This window comes from Excalfactoria chinensis, chromosome 13 (genome assembly GCF_039878825.1).
Source record: "Excalfactoria chinensis isolate bCotChi1 chromosome 13, bCotChi1.hap2, whole genome shotgun sequence".
Classification (NCBI taxonomy): domain Eukaryota; kingdom Metazoa; phylum Chordata; class Aves; order Galliformes; family Phasianidae; genus Excalfactoria; species Excalfactoria chinensis.
In genome coordinates, this window is record NC_092837.1 from 10910908 (window position 1) to 10933660 (window position 22753).

General features: G+C 61.8%; 2 protein-coding genes and 1 long non-coding RNA gene across 3 annotated transcripts; 1 reads left to right on the forward strand and 2 right to left on the reverse strand.

The window, feature by feature from the left end:
- Positions 1 to 4325: 4325 nt before the first annotated feature.
- LOC140258405 (uncharacterized) lies at positions 4326 to 11990 on the reverse strand. Its single transcript, XR_011905247.1, has 3 exons — positions 11855 to 11990; positions 6429 to 6548; positions 4326 to 4960 (listed from the first exon to the last, which is right to left on the reverse strand). It is a non-coding gene; the product is annotated as an uncharacterized lncRNA (long non-coding RNA).
- A 5350-nt stretch (positions 11991 to 17340) lies between these two features.
- Positions 17341 to 18933, forward strand: IL17B (interleukin 17B). The gene is given in 4 exon segments (XM_072348364.1): positions 17341 to 17361; positions 18175 to 18461; positions 18516 to 18587; positions 18675 to 18933. Coding segments are annotated over 4 exon segments (639 nt in total).
- Positions 18934 to 19550: 617 nt separating this feature from the next.
- PCYOX1L (prenylcysteine oxidase 1 like) lies at positions 19551 to 22389 on the reverse strand. The gene is made up of 6 exons (XM_072348288.1): positions 22175 to 22389; positions 21864 to 22070; positions 21427 to 21601; positions 21134 to 21345; positions 20907 to 21047; positions 19551 to 20350 (listed from the first exon to the last, which is right to left on the reverse strand). The coding sequence occupies exons 1-6, from the start codon at positions 22263 to 22265 to the stop codon at positions 19692 to 19694; spliced, it is 1485 nt and encodes a 494-aa protein (XP_072204389.1). The 5' UTR covers positions 22266 to 22389; the 3' UTR covers positions 19551 to 19691.
- Between the last annotated feature and the right edge of the window lie 364 nt (positions 22390 to 22753).

A 22753-nucleotide genomic window follows, 5' to 3' on the forward strand; every position in this document is an offset into this window, starting at 1 on the left:
CACTGATGGCTCGCAGCAGCTGTGAGGCCCTCGAGGCCGTGCTGCAGCTGGGCTGGAGCCATGACGGGCCGTGCTGGGGCAGGGCTGCACAGGGAGGATCAAAGCGGGCCCCAACCCCCCCGGGCCGGGTAGTGCAAGGATGGTGGTGGGAACCTGCAGCCCGCTGGTGGCTGCCTCATCCCTGCTGGGGCGTGTGCTGCTTTCCCAGGCTGGGAGCACGGCAGGGCCTGCCGAGCAGGTCGGGAGCTGCTGGGCCTGTTGGCCAGGGCGGGGACGGCCGGGAGCTGCTGACGAGGGGCTTTCGGGCGTCGTGTCGGTCCGAACGTGCCCGGCCGTGCCTCCCGCCGCAGGGCTGGGCTGGGCACAGCCTTCCTGCGCCAGCAGCGCTGCTCCCCGGCTGCCCGCGGCCACCAGCGCGGTCCCTTCTCCCCGTCCCAATGGGGTTGTGTCGGGATGGCCGCGCTGTGCCGACCGCAGCGGGGTGAGCCCGGCCCGGTCCTGCTGAGCCAGCAGCTCCCCGTCGCAGCCACGCGGCAGCGGGCAGGCCGGGCGGTGCTGCGTGGGCGCTGACTCAGCGGGGCCGGGTGGGCGGCGGCGAGTCCGGGCTGGGAGCGGGGCGGGGTGGGATGGTTCGCCCCTCTGTTCCTGCTGTGCGTTTGGAGGCACCCGGGCTGCAGATGTGGGCTCAGCCACCCGCCTGCTCCTATAGGTGCACGCGTGCGTGTGTGTCTGCACGCACCCCTCCTCCCCCGGGCAACGCTGATCTCTGTCAATCTGCTGTGCAAAATGCCCTTATCCTGCGAGACCTTCCCGGCAAAGGGCTGCTCGCCTTTGGTGGGGATGAGCCGATGCTCAAAGCCCCCCGCGGGGCAGAGCACGGCGCTGCCAAGGAGCACACGGGCACCCGGGGCAGCTTCATCGGATCCCCCCGCTTCCCCTCGGTGCCTGGCAGCGGATGAAAGCACGGACGGTGCTGCCTGGGACCTTCTGTGCTCCCCCCTCCCCACCCCGGGCCCTGCGCCCAGAGGCCAGCACTGGGCAGGGATTAGCTTTAAGCCGATTGCCGCTGCCTGTTGGGAGGCGCTGGGATGCTTTGCAGTGTGGAGGAAGCACGGCCGCCCCGGGGGGCTGAGGGGGGAACAGCTGGGCTGCCAATTGCTGGCCTTGTCTTCACCAAGGGGTGGCAGCGGGGCTGTGCCCCAGTGTGGGCAGTGACCCCCAGGAGTGTTTTGAGGAGTGGGAGTGTGGTGCAGCACATGTGGCTCTTTGGAGATGGGAGAGCATTATCCCTGCAGCACGGGGTGATTTAACACTGCAGGGCGCTGCATAGACACTGACTTTGTAGGAATCTTGGAGGGGGAAGAGGGATAAGAAAGCTGCCCAAAAAAGGGAGCGTGGCGGCTTGGCCTTGCCTCCCAGAGCTGCTGGGAGGTCCCTGGGGGTTCTGCTGCTCTCTGCAGGTGGGTTCATCCTATGAGCAGCAGGGAGAAGCCATGGTGCCTGCCTGCTGCTGCTGCTGGACCCAGCCGAGGCCTCGCATCCCTGCTGCAGGTGTGACTCAGTGCCAGAACTGCCCAGAGGGGAAACTGAGGCACGGAGCAATGCCGGTGACTAACATCAGGGCTGTGTTTAGCAGAGGGCAGGTGTGATTGCCCTCGTGGTCATTGACACGGAACACCATCCTGCCCACCCGTGGAGGCCTTGGGACCCTCTTGGTGTTTCTGAGAGGACTGTGCTGGCATGGGGGCAGCAGGTCCCTGCTTGGGAGCTTTGTGTATCCGATGGTGGGGGGGGAGGAAGGTGGGAATTCTCATTTTGGTGACACCTTTGAAGCAGGAATAGTCCCAGGGAGAACCACGCGCTGCTGGAGTGTGCTGGCTGAGATGTGCAGGGCTGGCAGGAGGGGCAAGGCCCAGCCCTGCATCTGCCCTGCATGCTGCAGCTCTGCTAAGGAAAGGACAAACCCTCCCAAAATGCGCCATCCCATAATATCCCCTCCCTGTCCCACATTACAGAGGGATGCTGTGGTGAGGCAGGGGTCTGGGCCTCAGTTTCCCTATCAGGAAAAACAGCTCAGTGCTCCACAGCTGCTGGGGTGGGATTTTCTGCTCTTAAATGGCTCATTTTTGGCCAGGAGTTGCTCGTGTGTTCCAAACAGAACCGAACTTTGATCAATATTCTGGCTGGGGGGGGTGGGGGGCGGGGGGGGGGGAGAAGCCAAAAAAGAAAGAACGAAACAATTAAAAAGAGAAACAAAACACAACAAAAACACAACCCGAAAGCGGAGCTGGCATTTCCTGCGCTAAGTGCCGTGTGTGTGTGTGTGTGAGAGAGAAACCGCATGGCATTTAACCCTTCCTCCGCCAGCCCCAACCGAAACGAACTGCCTGCTCCGAGGCAGCACTGCCACCTGCTGTCGCTGCTGTCGCTGCTGTCCCTGCTGCTCCCGACCCCTCTCCCTCCCGCACGATGCAGCCGGCTCTGGGCGGAGCGGAGCGCGGAGCATCGCGGCGCTTTGCTGCACGGCCGGGCGGTTCCGGCATCATCCCGCAGCATCCTGCGCTGCTCCCCGCCCCGGAGAAATGGCTCCGACAGCTCCTTGGAGTTGAGACCTTTATTGGTACAGGGGCGGAGGTTTGTCCTGCGTGGAAGGCAGCGAAGGGCGGCAGCGGTGTGAAAGGCCGCCGGAGGTGTCAGCCCGCAGCGGGCTGTGACCGAGAGGCCGGCAATCTCCCCGAGCCCTGCGGGAGGGGGCATTTCCTGTGCTGGTCCCTCCACCGCCCTATATCGGGGCCGCCCGCGGGGTCCCACTCGCAGCCGCGGCCCCTTACCTCGTCCCTGGCTCCTGCGGGGCTGCGGCTCCGCTCGGGGTCGGGCTGTGTCCAGGCGCAGAGCCGTGGCCCCAAGAACAGTATTTCCAGGAATCCCCAACGTAGCGCCTAAGGGATTCCTGGGAAAACTGGACCCTGAGAGCACGGCGACCGCGGCTCCCACCGGCCCCTGCCCTGCACGGCTGCTCCTCCGGCCGCTCTGTGTGTGACCCCGCTGTCCCCACGCAGCACCCCTACACTGAGCTGGGTGCTCTGGGGATCCTGACCGGGCACACGGGTGTTCCTCTGCCTCAAAGCAAACCTCTCCTCCTCTGCCCTTCTCTCACTGGATATGGAGCAGAGGGGTGAGCCCTGCCCCACGGCTGGGGGTCTGCAGCCTCTATGGGACCTTCAGGGGACACACTGCGTGTCTGCAAGCTCCGTTCGCTGTGCTTTTCTATCAGAGGCAATATCCAAAACATGGCTGGGAGAGCCCCTGCACCCACAGCTGAGGACCCAGCAAGAGACAGTGGGCTGGGGAAGGGGAGGGAAACCCAAATCCAGTCATGGGCTGTGCTCCCATCTCACTGCGCAGTTCCCACGTTCCGTTGGCATCAGTGCTCCCAGCAGGAGGCAGTCCAAGGGGTGTCGGGGTCCCAGGGCACAGTTCCTCCCTTCCCGAGCTACAGTGCTTCATCTCAGACTCCCAATTGACCAGAGATGCAGCACTGCACCTTGGGCTGGGAGACATGGAGGAGCCCCCGGCTGCGTTCGATGTGTGCCGTGCCACGCATGGCCGTGTGGCTGTTCCACCAGGCATCACAGCTGCAGGACAGATGAGGCTGGGGGCTGGTGGGGTGGACAGGGCTGGGCAGGCTGTGGCATCACACAGATAAACTGCTGTGCTTGAAGAAGGGCTGTGCACTGGCCACTGCTGCATCCCAACCGTGTGTCTGTGGGGCTGCAGGACCTGGGACCTGGTCCAGCACTGCAGAGTCACTGCCTGTGATCTCAAACCACACAGATGTGGCTGCTGGGGTGGCTGTAGAGTATGGGTCTGCCACTCAGCAGGGCCAGGACACCCCTGGGGTGATGTGGGATGCAGGTCTCACACAGTGCCTTCTCCCTGCACTCTGTTCCTTGGTGTCCCCTGGGGGATGAGGAGCATGTGAAAGCCCTGAGGAGCCCTATCACTGCCCCCATCCCTGCCCCCATCCTCGCCGCCATCGGTACCTGTGGGAAGGCTCAGTGCTGGTCCCAGGAGCTCAGCTGCAGGCAGAGCTGGAGGCTGTGGGACGGACACCCCCCGCTTCCCCTTTGTGGGCCCAAGGGAGATGGTCTGGGGGGAGCAGGAGGAGGGGAGGATAGGGGGAGCAGCCGAGCACAGAAACATCTCTTGCAGGCGAGCACTAACATCCTGAGTAGCGCTAGAGCACGATAAACACACCATTCATCACAGCCACGGCCGCAGTGCTCCCAGCAGCCTGACAAGAAGCAGATGGTGCAGCTCCAGCATGACGCCCTGCATCCGGCATGGCCCCCCCTGAGCTCACCCAGCTGGGAACTGGGCACCCACAGCCTCTGCTCGCGCCCCACTCCCCCAGCCGCCATCCCCCAGCTCTTCAGCCCCGATTTATTGGGAGGAAAGAAAGGGAAGAGCCTCACGGTGCCCCAAACTCCATGCGCAGATCACGGTGTGAGTCACTCGGGAGGGATGTCTGGGAGCTGCCTTTGCCAGCGCTGGCTGTCCCTGCTCCCAGCTCGGGCCGGGCCAGCCCTGAGCACTGGCCAAGTGTGGGAACAGCCATGGGGCTCAGTGCCACGGGGCAGCACTGCTCACAGGGCCCCTCCTGATGGCCCGCTGTCCCATGTCAGAGCTCAGCCTCCCAGCCCCGTGCACTCCTTGTGAGCAGCTCCTTGGGAAGGGGCCAGACTGCTTTTAGCAGGGAGCGACCCCAAGCTCAGCACTGCCCTGGGAACCAGCTGCTGGGTTTGTGCGTGCTGCTGCCAGCACCCAAAGGGCATCCAGTGCAGGCAGGACACTGGCACGCCAGCTCTGCCTTTCTCTTGCTGTCCGGGGATGTACGGTCTCTGTGCACCTCCAGTACCTCCAGCGATGGCTGTGTCCCTGGGTACTCCCATGGCCAAGGCTGTAAAAGACAGAGGGTGGCAGTCAGTGTGGAGCTGTGTGGGGCACTGAGCTCCGGGTTCTCTGCAGGTGGCATCCCAAGGCAATGCAGGCAGTTTCCTGGTGAAGCACAACTGGGGACTCAGGTCTGATATGAAGCAGGGGGTGATCAGACACCTGGAGAGCGCCATGCATCCCTTGTAGGGCAGAGCACAGCCCATCTCCTGCCTGGCCCAGCAGCCCCACCCTCCCCAGCTCTCCTCCCACTGCCCATCACCTCCTGGCTTCATGCTCCCTTCCTCATGAGCCAAACATTGCCCAGACCTGACTGGGCCCTATCAGCATGACAGGGTCCCCAAGCCGCACCAGCAGCTCTGTGCACACACAAAGCTTTGCAATGAGCACAGAATTCAGAACCTCCTTTCTCAGATGGGGACCTTTTCCAGCACAGCCAGCTGTCCCCCTTGCAGCAGTGCCGGTGAACTCCTTGCCAAAGCCAGGCACAGCAGGCAGCTGACATTTGGGGACAAGAGCATCTGTTCAGCTCCAGCCCAGTACACTCTGTTCCATGCACTGCCCCCAGCCCCAGAGAGCTACCAGAGGTGCCTTGCCCCAGCCCTGTGTAGGGGGCCTGGGGACAGTCCCATCCCCCACTGCCACCACCCTGACAGGCTCTGGCCAGTTCTGTGGTTAAGGCTGTAATGGAGACTCCTCCCTGCCTGCAGCGTGGGGACCTCAGCTGCTGTCCTCAGGGAGGTGTTGATGGGGGAAGGAATGCCATGGAAGGCAGAGCAATGCACCAGGCAATGCATCCCACCGGGCTGGGAAGCAAAACATCTACTGGGTGCTCACTCTGCCTGGAGGGGTCCTGGAGAAGGAGGTGCCGCTGTCCCTGTTGTGGTCTCCACGTCCTCAGGAGGGTCACAAAACCCAGCATGGTGAGGCCTCCCCATCCCTTTGTTTCTGCTCTTGTTTCCCAATTTCACATGGAAGCCGGGCTCACCCTGCCGTGCATGTGGCTGCCACCCTCCGTGCCCCACACTCATACTGCTGCCTACAAGAACAGCTGAGCGCAGTGCCTGGGGTCAGTACAGCCACCAAACTGCAGCCAGGCAGGGGGCTCTGCCCCTCTGACACACATTGCCACAGCCAAGTGCTCGACCCTCCCAGGACCACAATATAGAGGAGGGGGGCAGCCCCCAGGCGTCGCTGCTGCCCCCAGCCCCGCTGTGGGCGCACTCAGCCTTCCCGCATCCCCCGGCCGCACTCGCACGCCGCTCCCTGTTGCAGCGACCACGCACTCATCAGTTCCATCAGCCCCGGTTTGCTCATCCCTCCGCTCGCGTGGGCGCGGATGTGCCGTGTGGCTGCAGGGCTGGGCGCTGCCGGCCGCCACCGTGTGCCCTTAGAAAGGCCGTGCAGGCTGCTCCCTGTGCCACCCCATCCCACCGGCCCCACGGGCGCTGCCCCGCGCTCCTACCCTCGCTCACCTCCGCCTCTGCTCCGCGGAGCCGCTTCCCTGGCTGGGCGAGCCGGCAGCGCTGGGCTGCGTCAGAGCCCTCCCCGCGGTTACAACACTGCGCCCTTTCCCCTCTCTGCAGCGGCCGCTCCTGCAGGAAATGTCCTTTTTTAATAACAGTTGGGATTTGTTTCCTCCTTGAAATTCCCCGGCCTTTTTCTCCAGCGGCGAGGGCCCCGTCCCAACTATTGCTTCAGCCTGGGCCTCGTGCTGGTGGAAGCCTCAGACCTCAGCAGGACTCTGTCCCGTCCTAGTGGAGGACGAGAGCTCAGGTGCCATCGACACCACATGCCCCCATCTGGCCCTGATGTCCCTCAGCCAAGCCATTCACCTGGGGGTCCAGCTGTGACCCCCAGTGCCACCCCCAGCGGGATGAGCACCCACCATGAGGCAGCTGGAGAGGGGTGAGCGCTGCCCATGGGCACCATGCGAGGTCCATGTGCAGTGCCATCCCTGATAGCAGAGGCCGGGACCGTGGAGGAGTCAGCCCTCGCTCACTCAGCTCTGCGGAGACTGAAGCCACTGAGCTATGAGAGCAGCCCCAACCAATGGGTGCTGCCTTCTATGGCTCTGCAAGCAAAAGCCACTGGCCCAGGCAGCTCCTTCCCCAGGGCTGTGTAGAGCACCAGCCCAACCGGCACCTCCATCCCCAATAGCCTCCTCCTTCCTTCCCTTTGCCTATGTGGTATTAAATCAAAGGTTGATGAGAAAATGATGGGGCCAAGGGAGATCCTAATCTGGTCACAGGCTGATTAACCCCGAGTTCAGGCTGCGGTCCTGATGCTCGGCTATAAATAGCTCTGCCTTTCCTTTCCCATCCTCCCGCCGGGGCTGCAGAATTTCTGCCCTTTTATGGTCAAAAAGGCAGATTTGGAGCCCGTGCAGGCCCACATCTCCCATGCTGGGGGCGAGCCAAGGGGGCCCAGGGGGATGCTGCTCTTTCTCTGTGGGTTTTGCTGGGATAAATTATGATGCCAAGAACAAAGGAGCAGGTCTGGAGGGGGGGGGGGCAGCTTCTGCATCTTGGAGCAGGGGATGGATGCGGAGGGGAAGGATGTGCCTGGTTTGTGCTCCTCCCAGGGCACGCAGCCCCCTCCTGGAGCCAAATGGCCTCATCCGGTGTCTGTGCATCCCCAGCAAGGCTCAGGGTGGTGATGCCATGGAGACAGCAGACAGGTGAGCAAAGCCTGTGAGTGCCACTTCCAGGCTGCCAACCCCAGCGGCACCTCCCTGTTGGTGACGGTGGGCAGCAGGATAGTCCCTGTGCTCCTCCTGGCACAGCAGCTTCTGCCTGTGGGAAAATGCCCTCTTCTCCCGCTGCAGCATGGCTGGCCCTGCTGTGTCCATGCAGATAGACAGGTGCTGCTGGCTGTGCAGGGGGAAAAAAGCTGCACTGCACCACCAGAGCTCAGCAGGGCTGAATGGGCGATGGGATCTGTGCAGACACGTGTGCAAGGAACAGCAGAGCTGCACAGCAGCCTGACCTCCTCTGCAGCTTCCATCCATTGCCTTTCCCACGGCCTCGCTTCTTCCTGCTGCCTCCCAGCCAGCCACCATAACCCCTGTCCTTATCTCACTCCCCTGCATGGCAGGACTCAGCCCCATCTTCCCCAGCCTCCCCATCCCAGCAGGACGGCGCAGTGGGGATGGGGCACGGTAAGCCTGCCTGATACGGGGCAGCAGGAGCGTGGGAGCAGCCCGGGCGGGATCTGCTGTGCTGTTTACATGGACATTCCCGGTCCAGAGGAAGTGGTGCAGGGGTGAAATCCCTGCGGGGGGGAGGAGAGGGAGGGCATCACGTCACTGGCCCCCAGCCCTCCAAGGGGAAAGGAGCCCAGAGCAAAGCTCCCCAGTCAGAGCTCTCCCACACAGCAGTGGCAGAAGTGGGGCTGCTCCAGCATCCATGGTTTTCCCTGTTGCCCCCAGCTCTGCTCCTCACCCCTCCTGGCCATGAGGCTCCCAGTCCCGGGGCACTGTGAGATGCCACCAGCCAAGCTCCAGGTTTATGTCCACAGAGGCATGGCCTGGAGCACATGGAGCTGTCGTCACTCGGGGCTTTATCAGCTTATTTCTGCTCCAGCAAAGAGCGAGGGAGCACTGTGCATGTGTGCAGCACATCCTGTACATCATCTCCCCAGCACAGGCCCAGCTCTGCTCTCCCAATCCAATTGAGCCCAGTTGGTATGAGACACTGAAAGAAAATACCCCAAATGTGCCACGTCCCTGCAAGGAGCCAAAGCACAGAGGACGATCCAGCACAACACTGAGCTCTCAAAGTGCCATCTTCGGGCTGCCCCCCATGCACGCCCTATGGGATGTGTGCCACAACAGGAGGCACAGCTCTGGCACGGGACCCAGGTGCTGAGGCTGTTCTGTGCTGTGCAGCACTGGTGAAACTCTGGCTGTCACTACAGTGAAGCAGGAGCATGAAAACATCACTGAGCCTGTCCTCAAAGTGACAGTTGAGTGCGCAGCCACCGATGCACCAACCTGGGTGCTCCCTCTCATTTTGGGAGTCCCTCCTTGGTGTTCCCATTGACACCCTGGTGGGGCTGCAGAGGGCAGAGCCATGCTGGCAGCAGCTCGCTGCTGTGGGATAGGCAAATGTAGGCATGAGCTGCCAGCAGGTGCAGTGAGTGGAATGGTTCAGTTTGCTCAGCGATGGGTGAAAGGAAGGCAAAATGTGTGGGGATGGAACCCAGGTGAGGAGTCCTGGCTGGAGTGAAGACTTTTGCCCAGGTGGCAGCCAGCAGTGAGCTGGTCCTGCAGAGAGCACCAGCACAGCCGGGTGTCCAGCATAGAGCACCTGCACGAGGCACAGCGGGTTCCAGCCCCCACAGCCAACTCCCATGGGCTGCAGCCCCACATCTGAGGGGTGTCGCTCCCCCACCTCCCTGCACCAACCAGACCCCACAGTGGGGAACATCCCTACAGAGTGGGGGCAGGCATGCTCCTTCCCTACAGTTGCGGCACACAGCTCACTGCCGGCACCCACAGCCCCTGCTGCACCACAGGGAACCTCAGGAACTGCTGGGACATCCCACTGTCCTGCAGCCAAAGGGTCCCTATAGTCCACTTTCACACACAGTGGGCACTGAACTGATTCGGGGCTCTGCAGCTCTCCAGAAGTGCCCATCCCTATCAAAGCTTGACAATCCCCAGCTCCTTCAGCCAGCACTGAGCAGCTCCATCCTTCACCTGGGCCCAGCAGAGGAAAGTTGCCTGCTTCAGCATCCTTAACCATAGTGCTGGAGCCTGGGATGGGTCCCACTGCACTGCTCTGCCCCATGGGGCCAGCTCTTCACTGCACTGTGACTCTCCCTGCCCTGTGCTGGCAGCTGTGTGCTGCCAACTGCAGGGATGAGTGTGCAGCTGAGATTTGGCTGCTGCTGCTGGGAGAAGACCCTGTCCCATCCCAGGGCCTGGGCTGGGGTCACTGTGCTGAAAGATGGGAACCACGGGTACCAGTACCGGATCCCTGGCACAGGGTCAGCCCTCTGCTTCTCCCCTCGGTCTCCATGGCAGTGTCATGCCAGCCTGGCACATGCTGTGCACTCTCTTAGCCAAAGTACCTGGGGAGCTGTGGGGGACACCGTAGAGCAGGGAGCCAGCACAGCCCCAGTGCTGTGAAGGGGATGCTGGGTAGGAGAAAGGGCTTGAAACAAGAGAGCAGCATTGCCCGGCACCACTGGCTGCAGTGAGCTCTGGTTCCCAGCAGAGCCTCCCTCCCACACCGGGTCTGCTCTGCTTCCCTCCTCCGTGTGAGTGTGTGTGTGTAGCTGGCCAAGGTCAAAGGATGGTGAAACGGCTCCAGAGCTCAGATTTCCAGCCTCTTGCCTCATCGTTTGCTATCCGATTCCGGCGCGCTCCCACAGACATGAGCAGCTTGTGCTGCTTATCCCCCGCATCAGTTTCAGCTCTGCAGCTGCACCCCACAGCAACCCAGCGTGACTGCAGGGTGCCCAGCTTAGGCAGATGCCCACAGCTGGCAGCCGCTCTCCTGCCATGGGCCTTACAGAGCATTACAGCCCCACTTCCTACTCAGTATCAACGTGGTGCCCAAAGGCACCCACCCACCTACCCTGCTCAGCCCCCATGGAGGTAACGATGGGCAGAGGCTTTGCTGGTGTGAGCAGGAAAAACCTGATCAGACACAAGGCTGATCCTCTATTGGAACAGAAATGGAGACCAAGAAAATGAAAAAAAGAAAAAAAAAAAAGAAAAAGGAAAAAAAGCCCTTAATCATCTGCAGACTGACTCTTGACAAGCGTGGAGGGAAATGCCACTCCGTCCAGGAGCCACCCAGAGCTGCAGCCTGTCTAGACACAGCCTTCCCCAAATTCCTGCTGATAACTGCTTGGGAAATCTATGGCAGAGGCTTATGTGTGTGTGTGTGTGTACTGGAAATGAGCTCCTCTTCCACCAGCACGGTGCCATGGGCTGGGGCCAGGGGACAGGCAGGACCAGCATTGGGTCCCACATCTGGGGACATGGGCACCATGATAGGGACAACACAAAGGCACCGAGTGCCCTGCGCTTCCAGACCGAGTGCTGCAGGGGTGGCAGCCACAGAGCTGGGGTCCTCACCGAATGCCCACCCCTCTCTTTGCCTCAGTTTCCCCATTGGTGCGGCAAGGAAAGAGCTGCATGGAGGGAACAGTCAGGTTCCTGGAGGAGACATGTCCGAAAGTGAGACACCGGCATGGCCTGTTGGAGCACCTGACGAGTGCTTCAGTGCTTTCTGTGTGAAGCTTTGGTATGTGTGGAACCAATAGTAGCATGAGCGTTACATGCACACAACCAGCTGTCCTTCACCATCGCACAAAGGGCAAAATGAGCACAGTGACAGGGGCATGGCAGAGCTGAGCTGCTTCTCACTGCCCACCATGACCCCACTGCCGCTTCCGAGGGGCACACAGTGGGACAGGCACAACCTGGGACTGCAGCACTGTGGCATCCCAGAGACAATGAAGTGCCCCCAACCGCTGCCACCATGCCCACTGCAGCCCCAGGACCAGGATGGGGGCCCAGGCATGGCTCCTATGCTGTGACCTCAGCCCGCTTCCCCCTGGCTGGTGGCCGCCTGTCCAGCAGCAGTGCCCAGAGAGCGGCCTTGTTCTTTGCAGAGCCGGCCCTAACCAGGCTTGTTACTGCCTTGCTGTTGTTTCCATCCCAGGTGCATGCAGAGCAATCCTTCCCCTCATCCCACAGAACCACTCCTGTCTCCGCGCAGTTGCCTGCATGCTGCTCGCCCCGCACAGCCCTCGGTAGCATCGCCGGGGCACATCTGGGGCTCCTCTGCTCAGTACTACACCACGCCAGGGCACCCCACATCATCCCCTGCTGCTGCCCGCTGCCCCATGCCATGCTCGCCCCACGCGCCCTGCGGGCACCTACCTGCTGCCCTCTCCCACATCACCGCGGGGCGCGGGCACGCAGCCGCCACCTCCTCCTGTCCCATTATAACTGGCACTGTGGCCCCACACTGCCTGCTGGGGTTTTTTAAGCAGCTGGCATGGGAGTGCTGGGTGAAATCTCCTTCCATGCGGCTCAGAAGCTGGATAACCTTTTTCTTTTTACCTTATATGAGCTGGAGAAGGAGGCCAGGCTCTGGCGGGTGCATCTGTCAGGGGCGCCGCGGGGACCCATTGGCTGGGGTGCCGTCACGTGGCCCCGCGCCCTGACCCGCCGCCGCTCAGCTGAGTGTTGGTTTTACCCCCTAAGGAAGGGCTGCTTGACAATTTTCATATTTCTTCTAAATTTGGAGATTTCAGACAATGCTGGGAGGCTTGGCTCAGGATGCCAGAGGCCCATGTGGAAGTCATTAAGTCCGAGAGGGAGAGCAGGAGAGAGGGGGAGAGCAGAGCGCGGGAAGGAGGGGTGTGGGGCGCGGGGGGGAGGAGGTGGGAGCAGCCAGCACTGTGCCTGGGAACGACGGGGACGCCTCGGAGAGAGCAGCCTAGAGCTGCTGGATCCCCACAGCCCCTGTCCGTGCTGCTGTGTGGGTCTGGGGGCTGGCGGCAGGGCAGCAGTGGGGCTGCAGAGGGATGATACTGGCGGCTGTCCCACTGGGGGAAGGAAGCGGAGATGCTCCCTGGCCCGGCTTGTGGTTCCCATCACTTTGAGGAGCTCCATCTGGCCTGGGAAAACGGCGTTCCGGCAGCCACAGGGCCGCCTGCACGCACAGGGCTGGCCGTGGCCATGAGAGCCTGAATTGTGCAGATAGCATCCAGTGCCCACAGCCACTCTGCAAAGCTCAGCCTGGGCCCACCACCAGCCCCAGCCACTTCTGCTCCTGGCAGCAGTGCCCTGCGTGGCCCCAGCCCCGATGATGCTCCGGCTCAGCATCCATTCCCAGGCGGTTCCGAGGGCCCAATCTGCAGGCAGGGTCTGCAGAGAGGACCCCCATCCCCATCGCCTGTGGGCTGCAAGAGCAGGACCAAGGTCGCCATGCCCTCGTGCCAGGCTTTGCACAGCATGTCAACATTTCTTGTCCCCTCATCCACTGCGAGACAGAGCTTGGGCAGTTCCCCGGGAGGCTGAGCAGGAGGAGGAGGGTCAGTGTGTGCTGGGGGCTGGGAAGCATTCAGCCGTGCTGACCCCAGCAATACTCAACACCTGCCCTTGTACAGGGCACCCTGTGCTGGTACCAGACTCAGCCCCACACTGTCGGCAGTGGGTACTGGTACTGATGTGGCTGAGCCATGCTGAACACCACACACACTGGGAACACAGCATCTCCCCTGCTCAGCCCCTGCTGTCGGTGAGCTGGCTTTGAGCGAAGCATGGATAAATGCTGCCATTAAACAACGCCTATAATTAGAAACCAGGTTTCCTAAATGAAGTGAAAAATGTAACGTTAGCCTCTGTTTGTTCACTGGATGCTGCTCTCTTGTTCCATGACCCAGTGGGGTCGTGCCCTGTGGTTTCTAAGAAGCCTTAATAAGGTAATGTTTAGGAGGTTACTATCTTTACAACTCTTGTCTTATTACAACTCCATAAGAAAAACATTTAGGGCAAAGCAGGATTCCACGGCGCGGGTTTGTTTTCGTTACTCCTTCAGTAGGATGCTGCCCAGTGAGTCTTCTCTGCAGCAGGTTCTGCTTCTGTACCCCCAGCAAAGCCACTTTTCCCCACTCCCTGCCCTCAGCTGTGCACCAAGGTCTTTGTGCTCCAAGCAGCCCCAGTCCTGCTGCAGGGCCCTACAAGAGCAGCCCCCAGGGCTGAGCTGGCTCCGACCCTCCCAAGAGACAGAAGAGTGATGGCAGAATTCCCTTTCCAGCCAGCCCTGCTCAGAACCAAACACTGAACTTACATCCCCCACTTACACTACAGGGGGGTTGCGGGGCCTTTGCCCAGTGCTGCAGTGCCTCTGACTCGGGCAGGACATGGGCAGTGGGTGAGCCCAGGCTGGAGCAGCTCTGGAGGTGACCTTCAGCAGCAGCTGGAGCTCAGCGCATCCCAGCTGGGAGTGCAGGACAGGAGCAGGGCAGCACCTCCCTGCTGGGTTCCCAGTGGTCACAGCTCCCAGGGCTGCAGGTCCCTGCACGTGCACGGCGCCATCCCCAGCTCTGCGGGGAGGAGATGCAGAGCTGGGGCAGACGTCATTGTCACCGCTCAGCTTTCCATTTACCTCAGTCCTGCGTCGCGCCCTGGGAAACTGGGAACTTGGATGCCTGCCTGCAAGCTAAAGCCACCAAAGCCCTAAAAATAAGGGCATCACTGCTCTGGAAACGCGGCCTTGCGTGCTCCACACATCCTCGCAGGGGCAGTGGGGACTGCAGTGCTTTGCCATCTCCCTCCCTCAGAGCTGCTCTGTCCATCTCACAGTGACCTCTGCTGCCCGACACGGAGCGCTCAGAGGGCTTTGCTGCCATGACTTTGTCCCTGCTGTGTCCCTGCCGTGGCCCCGCTGTCCCCCCCCCCCCCCCCCCCCCCAGCTCAGGGCAGCAGAGAAGCAGCGGGGAGCGGAAGGAAGCAGCGTGCTTCTAGGAACCAGAGCACACACAGTCTTTTTCCATCAGGTGCTTTGTCTCCAAGAGCTGAAAGTAAAAGAAAACAAAAGGCAGGAGAGGAGCGGGACAGGAGGAACCTGCACGTCTGGATCGTGTAACGGGCGACATGCAGTAAACGCTGATGGATGCTGCTGGGGCTGTGCAGGATGTGCGCTCCCTCCCACCCTCCCGGCGCTGCTGGCAGCCACCTCTGGGTCAGGATGTGCTGCCGGGAGATGCGGGGTCCTCCAGGGCTGAGCACACACGGAGCTGTGCTCTGCAGCACACGGCGGGGCTGTGGGCACCGCCTGGTCAGGGCTGCCAGCAGGGCGCCGTCCCACTGATGGGCACCGACCCCACATGAAATCAGTGATGTGATGTCCCGGCTGCCCCTTCCAGCTGTGTCTTTGTGTTTATGCGACTGAAGGAGCAGGCAGAACTCAGATGTTTTTGTTTTTCCCTTTTTTGAGAATGGAGAGTTTTAATTCCCACCAACCAGCGTTGTTTTTTTTTTCCAGTGAGCTTAAAATAAGCCCTTCTGGTCTGGATGGCTCCAGAGCTGCTCGTACACCAGCACAGCGTTTGTGCAAATATGGATGTGAGCGCCGTGCTGCAGGCGGGTGCTACCTGCAGGGGCACAGGGATGTGGGGGCCCAACACCAGCACCACCAACCCCAGCTCTCCCCCCATGCAAGGCAGGCTCCAGCCAGGCCGGCTCATTGCGGCACGCTCATATCTGATGAGTGGAAAATGTTGCTCATGGGAGATGGGAGGATGCTGCAGACGTGGCCCCGTTGGCTCTGCCTGCAGCTGGGCACAAGTACAGGTGCTCTGTGTGGCACTGCCCAGTGCAAGCTCCCACCCAGACTGAGGGTGACAGCTCTGCTTTGTAGGGAGCAGCCCCACAGCTGGGGATGGCTGAGCTCTGGCTCGGCTGAGAGCAGGACAGCGGATCTCATGATGGATGGTTATGAAATACGTGCCTTGGTATCCTTTGGCTGGTAGATCAGATCCACTCTGTCTGGGCATCAGCTCCCATTCTTCAGGCTCCAGCTTCCATCACGGATCCCACAGCAGTGGGGCAGGAGGGAACAAAGCAGGGAGCAAAACCCCAAATCTCTTCCCTATGGTGTCCACACGGAGGAGAACCCTGGAGAGTTTACAGCCCTTCCTCCCATCGCATCTGCACATGGCAGACCCTGCACTCCCTGCTCTGGGCTGGGCACAGCCCGCAGCCACCCCAGTGCAGTGCTGTCACTCTCCCAGCCACGCAGCCCAGCCCCATCCATGGCACAAGGCTGGTGGGGAAAAGCCGCCTCCCCCAGCTTATCAAATTTGGCCATGTCTGAAAAGCCCTGGTTTCCTTTTCACCAAAAAAGATCAAAACTGGGTAATTGGCTCCCAGCGCGGATGCCTCTGAGCCTCTCTCATGTGTAAACAGCATTGCCGAGCGCTGACACAACGCAGGCGGCCGCGCAGCCCGGCACCCTCTGGGCACGGCCGGGGGCTGCGTTCTGCCCTGCACTGCCATGGGGAGCACACAACCAGGGTCGGCTCCTGGGTTGTGGGGTCCCAGGCACTGCAATAATGTGGCTGCAGAGCCACCAAACCCCCACCAGGTGACAGAGGTGTCGCTGCTCATTGACTGGGAGATGCCACAGCCCTGAAGTACTGTGCTGGTGAATGCCCCTGGAGATGTCAGCATGTTTCTTGTGACAGCTCTGGGTTTTGGTGGCCAAAAGGAGGGGAGACACAGTAGGAGGCGATGACTTTCACCCCATTTTCTGGGTTAAGGCCCAACTCCTGGACTGGGAAAAGGAAGTAGAAATTTTCCACTGCCCTACAAAGCTCAAGGGCCTTCCAGCCTGTGGATGGGGGCATGTGGAGCAAGCAGGGGGCATTCCTCCAGCAGCCATCCCAGACCTGGGGCAGCAGACTGCAAAGCTTAACAGGTGGCTCCTAAGGAGCAAGGAACAGCACCACGCACCTCTGCAGTGCTGGTGGGGAGGGACAGAGGGTGGGATGGAGGAGGGATGGAGGAAAGGCGTTGCGCTGCGGTTGGGTGGAGGACAGCACCACCGTGTGGTACAGCGCTGTCCTGCCTTCAGGGACAGGGACTGCATCCCTCCCCCCACCCCGCTCCCTGCCCCTCCTTTACGGGTGCCCACAGCCCCCAGTCCCGGGGTCAGCACCTCCCGTGCCTCAGTTTCCCTCACGGCAGCACCCCCTGGTTCGGCCTCTGGATGCAGCACAACACTGGAGTAGCATCCCCAGCGCAGCTCCAGGACACCCTCAGCCTGCAGCTCAGGGCACATCCCCAGGCACAGCCATCAGGGAAGGGTCTGCGGACAGATACGCAGGGTGCAGGTGGCAATGGTGCCGTTACCTTGCTGATGGTGTGAGTTATGGAGGCTGCTGGGCACAGCAAGCTGCTGGTGCTGCACACATCACTGGGGACCCTCAGTCATCTCCACAGAAGCTCCAGGCCACCAGCACACTGTGCCACCAGCACAGCACACAGCCCACCGTCCTCCTGCCAGCACCTGCTCCAGCAGCATCCCCCCCAAGCAATGGGGGCTGTCATCATATCATCACCGTGCTGTCACTGCCAGCAGAACCCCAGACCCTTTTCTGAGACAGGTTCTGCCCACAAACCTCTCTGTGCTGCCCGCTCCAGGAAGGACAGCCAGGGTTGCTGCAGCCAGTACCCAGGAGGAGGCAGTGGCCAAGTCCCAGACCACGCTGGTCCTGGCCCTGAGCTGCTGGCACCTCGGGGACGAGCCAGACACACCTCCGGGGAAGCGCCGCGGGGCTGGGGCTTTCCCTATTTAGCTGTGGGGCACGGCTGTGCCAGCTGCACTGCGGGCAGCCGACCGGCCCTGTGTCGCGATGGAGCGGGTTCCCAACCTGGTAGGTAACATGCCGTGATGCGGGGCTGCCTGTTCGCTTCCCTTCTTTAATGCCATTATGTACACGCGTGTTTGTGGGTGGCTACCTGGCTCTGTTTGCTTTGGAGATGCTCATCCTGACCCTGCTGGGCCCATCAGCCCTGTGCACAGAGGGGACAAAGCAGGGAGCGAAGCTGCAGTGACCCGAGGGAAGCGCGGCACAGCCCAACAGGGGAGCGCAGCACTTTGCCTGGACCCTGCACGCACGCAGGACGGTGTCACAGCGGGACCACGGGCAGGGCGTGGGGCTGCCTCTGCCGGCTGCAGCCACACGGAGAGCAGTGCTACAGAAAGCAACTTTGTTCGGCACTGGGCAGCATGCCGGCTGCCGGCACACGGAGCTCAGCCCTGCGAGGCCGGAGGGAGAAGGAAAGGAAAAGGCACCTTTCTTTCTCTATCCTCAGAGCACAGAGGGAGAGGAGGGCTTGGATAAAGATCTCATTCTTGCATGTCTCATCTCTAAGACTCCTTGTAAATGCAAGGAGCCCCAGGTACACCCTGAGCTGGGTGTGTGTGCTTACTCAAAGCACACTGCCACCTGGGGATGCTCAGGGCAGGCACAGGGCCCCTTGGGCTCAGCTCCCTGGTCAAGGGGCTCAGCAGCCATGGGGATCTCCTGGGGCTCACCACGACCATGTGCTCACCACCCAGCATGCACAGTGCCACCCCAATGCCAGGAAACTGAGCAAAGCGTCCATCCCCTCAGCAGAGATGCGTCCTTTTGCACTAGCCCTGCAGCCCAGGGCAGCCACGCACTGCCCTCCTTTCTCTTCAGCTTCTCCTCTGCATCTTCACCTTTGCCATGGTTCTGGTGCCAGAAGCCAAGGATGAAAGCAGAGCAGCCAAAGGGAGAAGAAGAGGCCCTTCACGGCTCCCCACGGCCACTCCTGCCCTGGCCTGGGCCCCGGATGACCCCTACACTCCAATGGAGGACTATGAGCGCAGCATCCAGGACATGGTGCACCAGCTGAGGAACGGCTCCGAGCCAGGCGACACCAAATGCCAGGTCAACCTGCGGCTCTGGAGGTCCAACCGCAGGAGTCTGTCCCCCTGGGCCTACAGGTAAGTGTGGGGCAGGGCTGGGGAGCTCCAGCATCACCCATCCCATGTTGGCAGGTGCAGTGGTGACCACAGCTCCAGCATCTCAAAGTAACCACAATGCAGCGCTCCCCACGTCACCCTGCAGTGGTATTGCCCTGCCCATACCCACCCCACTGTTCCCACCTGCCAATCTCACCATCCTCCTAATCTCCCACTGCTTTCCTTATCCTCCAGCATCAACCACGATGCCACACGGATCCCGGCAGACATCCCTGAGGCCCGGTGCCTCTGCACTGGCTGCATCAACCCCTTCACCATGCAGGAGGACCGTACCATGGCCAGCATCCCCATCTACAGCCGGCTGCCTGTCCGCAGGCTGCTCTGCCAGGCACCAGGCGAGGTGGGGCACAAGGCCTCCGGGAGGAAGAAGTGTCACAAGAAGTACCAGACGGTCATGGAGACCATCGCCGTGGGCTGCACTTGCATTTTCTGAGGCTGCATAATGAAAGCCCAAAGTCATCTATGGGCATCTAAGCAGCACGCTCTTGCTTATCAAGCATTACCAGGCTCAGCACTGGGGCAAGGAGTACCTCCCCAAAATCCCCCTGCTGATTCCACCAGCCTCAGCCCAAGCTGGAGACACCCAGTGCTGGGGCAGCCCTGCAAGCAGCCCGGCACATCATTCTGCCTCTGGCCTTGCCAAGAGCTATTGAACCCCCACTGAAAGGCCAAGAAGAATGGAGGGGGAAGGTCCTCACCCACCACCCCCAAGCCCCATGTGCACCCTCCACCCCCAGGGCCCGCCACAGAGGCAGGGTGTGGGAAGCAGTTGACATCCTGGGGAAGCTGAGGCAGCTTTTGAGGTCCTAAATAATAAAGTGCATTGCTGGCCTCTGTCTGACCCACTCCATGCCTTGGCCCATGGCGATGCCTGGGCTGGAGGGGCTGTGCCAAGCAGGGAGGAGCAGGGCCCCGCTACCCCCATGGCCTTGGCTCTGAAGCCCCATGAGGTCCCTCCCAAAGCAAGATGACCCTTCCCTACAGCACATTCCAATGGAGGGGAAGGCGAAATCTCTGTGAATGGCACAGACAAGCAACAGGGGCTGCATTACTGAAGAAAAAACGTGTTCAAGTCATCCAGAAACAGCCTGTCCCTCACCCCCTGCCCCAAGCCCCGTGGTGACCCCAAGGCAATAAATACATCCCCGGCCACTACAGGAAGCAGCTCCTGGCCCACCATCACCCAAAGCATCACAGCTCAGTCTTCACCTTGTGCATCAAGTCCTTCTGGTCTATCTTCTCCAAGTCCTGGTACCAGCGGTTATAAGCCAGGAGGGCCACATTTTTGGCCGCCACGGCAATCATCTCCATGGAGCTGGCCACCCATTCCACACCACTGAGGTAGAAGAGGTTTTCATGGAGCACGATGGGTGGCAGCGACTTGGTGGAGTCGTAGCGGGGGTGTGACTGCCACTCCGTCACCTGCACCGAGTAGTACGACCTGAAGAGGGTCTTCAGCTGCTGCTTGTCCAGGGGCTGCTGGGAGAGGACCCGCCACACCGCCGCCTCCTGGGGCTGCTTGCGACGGAACCCAGCTGAGATATTGACAGGACAGATGTTGTCCATGGCGTTGAAGAAGAGGGCGGGAGTGTCGGTGGTGAGGATGCTGGCGAAGGGGAAGAGCTTGGGGTCAGGGAAGCCAAAGTAGGAGGAGTTGAGGTAGCCGTGCACCACGGAGGTGACGGAGGGCTGGAAGGTGCCAGGGAAGTTGTCAATGGGCGGCTCGAAATTCTGGAAGCTGAAGTTGCTCCTGCTGGGGTGCAGGGCTGTGGTCACCACCACCATGTCGTAGAACGCAGAGCCCTGGCCTTCGCTGCTGGTGTAGTGCACCTGGTACAGGGCTCTCCCCTCTGAAAAGAAATGGCAGATAGTGGGTGTAGCACTGACCCCAAGCTGTATGGACCCAGACCTTCTGCTCCACTTCTTCCCAGCACTGCCTCCACCCCCTGGTTTTCCAGTGCTGGACCATAACATCTGATTGCATTAGGGCAATAGGAAGAGCATTTTACGGAGCCTGTGGGAGAAAGCTTCTAGAGAAGCTTGTTTTGGTGAGGTAAGGAGGAGTGGGGCAAAGCTGCCCTCCGCAAAGCACAACTGTCCAACCTGTGGGAGCATGGACAGTGCCAGTGGGAACCTGTGAGCCTAAAGAAGGGACCAAAGGGACCCCAGGGCTGAGGTCTGCAGGACAGGGCTAAGCCTCTCAAAAAGACAGAGAGCCCCCAGCATCCCCACAGCCCCCACCACCCACCTCACAAAACCATTATGGTTGGAAAAGACAGCTAAGACCATCAGGTCCAACCATCAACACGTCCCCACCAAGCCTTCTCCAGGCGCAGACCCACAACCCCAAGGCCAGCAGCACCCATAGGTGCACAAGGCTGGAGCAGACCCTGCAGTTGGGCTCACCAGAGCTGTGCAGAGAGACACCCGTCACCCTGCCGTGGATGATGTTGGCTTTGGTCAGCTTCAGCAGGCCTGAGCACACCAACTTGTTGCCTCCTTCCACCGCCCATGTGCTGCCCTGGGCCCCCGCCAGCGACATGGCTCCTGCGGAGAGGATGGAGAGGGTGCTCAGAGCGCTGCTCGGGGAGGGACCCCATAGGGGATGCTCATACAGGGCAATGGATTCTCACCCGCAAAGGCGGGCACCAACACCGACTGGCCGTAGCTGGAGCGCAGCACGGCTGCAATGACATCATCCACGAAGCGCTGCGTGATGCCCACCTCCAGCAGAGCCTCGGCCACCGAGCGCTGTGTCATGTTGATGAAGGCTTCACCTCCCAGCGAGTGCAGCAGCTCCTCCAGGCTGGAGAAGGCGTAGCCGTGCGCCTGGTACTTGTAGATCCTGGGGGGGATGGCGGCACATGGTGAGGTCCCAGTGTTGGGTAGAATCCCCCTCCCCACCCTTGCCCTGCCACGGCCCCACCTCATGAACTTCTCCATCACCTCCTCCACCCACATCTGTAGGCGCAGGAAGCTGATCCCGTAGTGCCACCAGAGCCGGAATAGGTTCAGCAGGTACCAGTCGGTCTCCTCCAGCACAAAGTGCTCCCCGCTGAACACGGCGCTCTTCCCCGGCACCTCACGGCGCTGCCTGAGCCCTGCGGGGAGCAGAGGAGCCCACCGGTGGGTGGTGGGTGCGGGTAATGGGGTGAGTGAGCTCCTGCGTGGGCAGTGGGAGAGCGAGCACACGTGCTCCGGCATCCCGAGGGGCGGCCCCGCTGCCGGATGGGGCGCAGCGGTGGGATTCCGAGGTCTGCCCGGAGCCCCGCGGTGCGGTCACAGCAAAGCTGTGGCACCGGGACACCTCGTGCCCATCGTGCCGAGGGACCGCCGCGTCCACCCCGATCACACGGCACTCACCCAGCGTCTTGACGAAGTCCTGCATGTGCAGGCTGAGCGCGTGGATGGACGCGGCCCGGCTCTCGTACTGCTGCTTGTTGACGGTGACGGTGGCCAGCCGGCCTCCCACGCCGCCCTGCTCGTACACGTCCAGCTGCACCTGCGGCCCGAAGTGCTGCTGCAAGAAGTAGGCGACGGCCGAGCCGCCCAGCCCGGCGCCCACCACGGCTGCGGGCAGAGAGGGGCGGGGGTTGGCGGCGCACTCGAAGCACGGCGCCGCAGCCCCGCCGGGCTCCGGGCCCCCCGCCCGCCTCCCCCCGACCCGGACCTACCGATGCTGCGCGGCGGGGCGCGGGCGGCCACGGGGACGGTCAGGAGGGCGGCCAGGGCCGGCAGCAGCAGCGCGACACACGGCGGGGCCATGGCGGGGCGGCGGGGGATGCAGCTGGGCTCGGCGGCACCGCCCCTCGCGGCAGGCACAGCGCCGAGCCCCCGGCTGTGGGCACAGCACGGCACGGCACGGCACAGCACGGCACGGCCCCGCCGCCTGCTGCCCTGCGCCGCCGAGCTCGCGTGGCCCCTCGCCGGGCTCGTCACTGCCGCTCGCGGGCACGGGGCGGCGCGCCGCGTTCCGTTCCGGGGGAGGAGGCGGGAGAGCCGCGCGGCGTCGGAGCCGCAGGCAGGGCAGGATGCTGCTTGCAGCCCTGCTCCAAGGGCTAACGTCTGCCTGCTGACCGGGAGCGTTGGACCGCCTGCGTTTGCTCGCGCTGCAGACGGAGGTGGTTGCGGTTTGCAAACTCCCGACTCTCGCTGTTGCTGAGGAGAAAACCAGAAGAGCCAGCAGTGAGCACGGCAGCAGCTCGCGGCATTTCTTGGTTAGTGAATACACGGAGCAATGCCATCGCAGCTGC